The sequence below is a fragment of the Salvia hispanica genome, chromosome 1 (genome assembly GCF_029641045.1).
Source record: "Salvia hispanica isolate PSC_SH4W2 chromosome 1, Shi_PSC_v1, whole genome shotgun sequence".
In the NCBI taxonomy this organism is placed as follows: domain Eukaryota; kingdom Viridiplantae; phylum Streptophyta; class Magnoliopsida; order Lamiales; family Lamiaceae; genus Salvia; species Salvia hispanica.
This window is the reverse complement of record NC_142692.1, coordinates 3252346-3258345: the sequence shown is the minus strand read 5'-3', so window position 1 is coordinate 3258345 and position 6000 is coordinate 3252346. Positions and strand designations below refer to the sequence as shown.

At 37.1% G+C, this 6000-nt stretch overlaps 1 protein-coding gene across 1 annotated transcript; it reads left to right on the top strand.

The window, feature by feature from the left end:
* The first annotated feature begins 213 nt into the window (after positions 1–213).
* LOC125219165 (uncharacterized) lies at positions 214–2145 on the top strand. The gene has a single exon (XM_048121062.2). It carries the CDS (start codon positions 750–752, stop codon positions 1899–1901), a length of 1152 nt encoding a protein of 383 aa, XP_047977019.1. The 5' UTR covers positions 214–749; the 3' UTR covers positions 1902–2145.
* The last annotated feature ends 3855 nt before the right edge of the window (positions 2146–6000 follow it).

Here is a 6000-nt window from a genome sequence, read left to right as displayed (position 1 = left end):
GTGAAAAGAGACCCACCTCCATCCAACTTCACCATCTCACTTCATTTATTACACACTCCACTATCTCACTTCATTTATTATACAGTTCAGCTCTTTATTAAAATTCGAATCATAACAATAAATGACTCCAAATGTGGGACGGAGGGAGTAATAATAATACACATCCAAATCTTCAAGAACTCATTAATCTTGAAATTTCTCCACTCTCTCCCTAGTCCCTCCCCTTCCATCTCTTTCCCCACTCTATGTTAATAATGCAGTTGTAATCCATTTTCCAATTTGAATCTCTCTCTTGGTTAAATCTAGCAATCTAGAGCCCCCAAACAAGGCCCAATAGAGTGGCGCTAAGAACAATTAGGGTTTCGGTTGTCTTGTTCGGTTGTCAGAGTTAATTGCATAAACAAGTCTGATTTCCACGTGCTTCTGGGGACTCTCCCCTTCACTCTCCATCCCCCACTTACTTCAATGCCACTCTCTCTCTCTCTCTCTCTGCACCTCACCTCTTTTGATCCCTCTCTCTCCATCCTAATATTCCAGAGCTCAGTGTAACGTCCATGGCCGAAACTCATCATCCCAGATAAAAAAGATTTGATTTTTCTTCTCTTGTTTGCGTAGTTTCAAGAATCCAACACAATTTCCGGTGGTAAAACCAAACCCCACATTGCAAGATTGGATTTTTCCCATCTGGGCCATCGAGAAAGCTTCAAAAAACAGTGCTTTTTCAAGAAATCGATCATCGAGGTTTGGCAATGGTGATGGAGGTGGTGCATGAGGATATGGGGGAAGGCAGCATGCAATGCACGAACCATCCGTACAAAAGCAGCACCTCCGGCGGGATCTGCGCCGCCTGCCTTCAAGAGAAGCTCGGGAAGCTCGTCTCCTCTTCATTCCCTGTCGCCATTTTCCCTTCCTCCTCGTCCTCGTCCTCCTCTAGATCTGATTTCGCCGCCGGCGACCAGCCCCGCCAGCTCGCCCCCTCCTCCGCCAAAGCTTCCGAGGATGGGAGCAGCGGCGAGTGCACCTATTACTCGAGGAGGTCAACAAGATTGCCCTTTGTTTTGACGCAGAAGAAGAAGAGCAAGAAAGATGGAGGAGTGGCGGTGGGGGGATCGGATTCCGGCAGCATTGTTTTCAAGAGGTGCAAATCCACCGCAACTCCCAGAAGAGGTATGCATTTCTTGGATGAAAATTTCTCTGACGATTATAGCCCTCATAGGAGGGGTTTCTGGTCATTTCTTTACATGTCAAAGCATTCTAGTGTTAAAAAGAGTGAGAAAGATTCAAACTTTAGCACTGTTGGATCATCTTCTGTCAATGGTGGTGGTGGTGTTGGAAGTAATAGTGGTGGTGGTGGTGGGATTAGGCCTAGGGAGAGGAAAGGGGAGGATTTTGTGGTGGTGGATGAGAATGGGACCCCTGATCAATCTGCATATGATGGGAAAGTGTCAAGATCCAGATCTGTTGGCTGTGGGAGTAGGAGTTTTTCTGGTGATTTCTTTGAGAGGATTTCGACCGGGTTTGGCGATTGTACCCTCCGCCGTGTTGAGTCACAGAGGGAAGGGAAGCCCAAGGTTCAATCTGTGGATAGGATGAATGGCCAAGATTGCATCAAGGAGAGGGTCAGGTGTGGAGGGATCTTTGGTGGATTCATGATCACCTCGTCCTCCTCTTCGTCCTCGTCTTCCTCGTATTGGATTTCATCCTCTGTGGAGGAGAATTCGAAGGCGATTAGGCATCTCTCGCATGGGAGGAGCAAGAGCTGGGGTTGGTCTCTTGCAAGTCCAATGAGGGCTTTTGGTAGCAAGCCTTCTTCTTCTTCTGTCAAGAGGGATAATAGTAGTAACAAGAATGTGACACCTAATTTGGCTGCAATTCCTTCTTTACTGGCTGTGAGTGGCTGAGGAGGGAGACAGGGGAAAAGGGTTGGATTTAGTGAGGTAATTAGCTGATATGTTACTATACATTTTCACATTTCAAGATTGGTGTTTTCATGTTGTTGCTGCTACTCTGTTTCTATCATGTTGTGATATGTTAATCTTAGTTTACTTTTTTGTTGTAGTTTTCAGCCTGGAGTGTATTGAATTCTTCCTTGTATATCTAATGTGATATTGGTATTTGGTATGATGATGATGAGTTTTGATTTAAGGTTGGGAAATAAATGGATCCAATGTTTAGAATTTTCTTGATTGCTTCACTACTTGTTTTGCAAAGAGGCTAGAATTGGTATTTGGTGTTAAATTGTAGGAGTAATAGAAGATTTTGTGTGACATGATTGGTGACTTTTATGCATGGGATACTAAGCAAACATTACATGCATAAAGATTTGGAAAATGGATTTGGGATTTAGATCTAGTTGTGCTTGTCTCCATCAAGGAGGCTTTGTAGATAATGTGTTGGTTTAAGATGTCAAAAGAAATTTAAAATAGAAAGAAAAAGGTTGGATCACATGTCACTAGCTGAGCATGTGCAAGGTCCCATTTCCTATGTCTAATCATTGATCAACACAAACAAACACAAAAGAAAAGAATCATATAGTTTGGTTTAGTCAAAGTGTTGCACATGTTTTGGTGAAGATAAAGACACATTTGATAGGGGTATTAATCTACTCCCATGTCCACTCTAATCTTGATGGAGATAGAGAATGCAAATATTTGGTGTTTTGCAACAATAATTTTGCAAACACTTTCTACAATGTAATGAAGAGCTCTGTCGACTAAAATCACTCTTACTTGTCTTTTATTACTTGTCATATCCTTTTACTACTATATAGTATTGAGTAATAGTGTTGAGTTTCTTGAAAATGAGAAATGTTACACTTTGGAAAAGATACAAATACATAAATCTTAATGATTTTACAAGACTCTTAACCATGTGTGGGACCTACTTTGTCCGTTGCCTTGAATTCTTGTAATTTGTCCATTCTCATAGAGCCGGACCACCAACTTATCAAAATAGTACTCCGTCTGTCCTACGTTACTTGAGACATTTTTTTTCGGCACAGGATTTAAGAAAGTTGTGTTTAGTGAGTTAGATAAAGTAGAAGAGAGAATAAAGTAAGAGAGGGGAGAGGGTAAAGTAAAAGAAAGAATAAAATAAGTGTGATTAAATGCTTTGTTTTAGTATGGAATATGACTCAAGTAACTTGGGATGAAGGGAGTATTTTGTTTTATCAAATGGGGTAGCCACATTTTTGTTTGTAAAAGTTGGAGTTGTTATCATTTTAAGTGCAAAGTTAGGGTTGGTTGTTCAGGGCTAGTTAATCAGTCAGTTCAGTTAATAATCGAACCGATTAGTAGATTAATTGACTAAGAAATCCTCTCAAACTAAAATAAGAACTGAAAATAAAACTGAAACCGATATGGAAATGCATATTTTATATAGTAAGTTTTTTTATGACAACTGTTTTCTTGTGTTCGCTCATTGTTTTTCTTCTATAGAGTGTTTGGATAGAGCATTTGCGTTTGTCCATACTGATATTGTTGATTTTCATTGTTGATTATATTCCGAATTGCTTTTGTATCACTACTTACAATGTTGTGCAACGGATAAAAAACAAAATAGGGTCATTTGATCAATTGATCATCTCTCTATATGTGTGAAAGAGAATTGAGATGTAGACTTATGAGGGATGATAATAGGACATAATATGCAAAAAGACATGAAAGAAAAGTCTGTTGTGTTATAAAATCCATTTAGGTGGAGCAGATGATTATTACACCACGGATCAATATTTGGGAAAGGACACACTTTTTGGAACCCACAAAACAGAGATAATATTCATTTTAAGTGAACATTTTGTAACACATATTTCTTGACCAGGCCCCCCTCAAAATAGGGATATTTTGCTTGTCGGGAGAGAGTAAATTTTGGTCAATTGTGGTAAAATATGTGGTATACTTTCTGGGATTAAAAATTGGTTGACATTCATTCCATTGTATAGTCCAATATTTCTTCAAGTGTGACAAAATTTGCTTCTACAATGGAAACTATGATGCTTGGTAAAAAAATGAATTTACATGTTTGAGCTTATATATATTTTTTACTAAGTTGAGTAATATGTTTCTGGGCAAATTGCAAGTAAAACTCATAAATTTTGAATCAAATTCTTGTATGTAAAATTTTGGAATTATTCTTAATTATTTACAATGAATTTTTTTTGGGTGAAATTATATTAGGTATGGCAGTTGAGAAATCATACGTGGAGGTCACAGGCAGTGAGTAAAAGCTCTGCTAGCTTCTTGTAGACTGAACTTTCTTCTCTCTTCTCTTTAGGCTCCGAATTGTAAACAATATTGTTTGTTCATATAAAAAATGAATTTATTTGGCTGAAAAACATCAACAAAATAGTAAACTGAATAACAAATCCAAAATTCATGATTTTTCTAATTATTTTTAGAGTTATGGGAGCAAAATTTGATCAAATATGCATGACAAAAGGCACATGATTTGATATGAATTTTTCATGATAATTTACTCATCACCTCTTAAAATAGGATCCAAAAGTCATATTCAGTTCTAACCAACTCAAACTCACAACCAATCAATGTGTGGCACAAAATGTTTGATTGTATAGTCATGATAGTTGCAAATAAATAAATAAATTTAGCTATGTCTTTAACTCTCATTCATGTTGGTTAAATGATGGATTTTTTTGGAAGAACAATATTAACTATTGCATATGTACCTTGTTTGTCCTCACATACAAAACTCTTTACATTTGCACATGTCATCTCAGAGATGTGTCCGAATGTTTTGTAGAAGGATTTTTTTATATATATACTAACATTCATGATTCTTCACAAATTTAGTGCTTACTGTCCTAAATTTTATTATGTACATTGGATTTAGCACAACTCGAAGAGGCATAATTTGGGAGGTTTGGAAAAGGTGCCACCACAATGTTATGAGATTCGTTTTCTGTGGTGAAAAATGTGAATAGTCGAAGATGAAGGATCAGATTAAAATATCACACTACTTCCAGGGGCAGAAGTCTACATACATATTGATCTGAATTGGGCCTTTTGGGCCGCTTGAAAAATCGCCCTCTATAAAAAGCTTGAATGAATTCTCTAATTCACTATTAATTTTGTTATTTACTACTTCTAATATTAAAAATTATTATTACATTTTACTAAAAAACTCTATTTGAACTATTACGTGTGATAATGTTATATACTGCCTCTGTCGGTTAAATAATGTCCTATTTTCCCATTTCGGGGCGTCCGCGATTTAAAATCTCATTTACGTTTTTCCATTCTAAGGAGTATTAGAATACCGAAAGAAGTGTATCTTCACACACGCTCCTTTGTCTTCGACTCTTCCGTTGCACTAGTAGTTTTGTACTAGGATTTTTACCGACCTAGTTATCATACTTTATTTTGATTGGTCATGTACCACTTTCGTACTTTGAAACTTATGTTGATTTGACTCACTATCTATGCTTATTTTTTCCAACTTCACGTTTTATTTAGTCACGATGAAGCCACACTCACTATCATTAGTAATGGTGGTCGTGACAGAGTGGTATCAGAGCAATGTTCTTCCGCTCTGGACCCAAGAATCTTCTTTCAAGCCTTAGTCTAGAATAGTAATACTAGACTAAAATGTGACTAAAATGTTAAACTTAAATACCTATATTTCTTGAAGTTTATAAGAAAAAATATTTTTTTAGTCATGCAAAAACTAATGACTAATGTATGCGAACCTAGAGTACCTAAGAAAAGTATGTTAGTCTAGAACACACTTGAACAAGTAGTGGTAGGATGACAATGAAATGAACAAAACAAGTTAGGGCGAACCCCTAATTTTTACCGAAATATGAGACGATAGATGCGAGTAAGTTCTAGAGGCAACTACGACGTCACCATACTACTCTTATGCTTCGACGAAAACACGTTCTACTATATTTCCATTGAGAATACATATATTGCTCAAACCAAATTATTTATAGATTGTAACCTCCAAATGAGAACATTATTACTCTTCCTATCCCATAGAAAT

What these genes read in the sequence shown, in the direction of transcription:
- LOC125219165 (XM_048121062.2), top strand. Translation starts at nt 750, where the DNA reads ATGGTGATGGAGGTGGTGCATGAGGATATGGGGGAAGGCAGCATGCAA.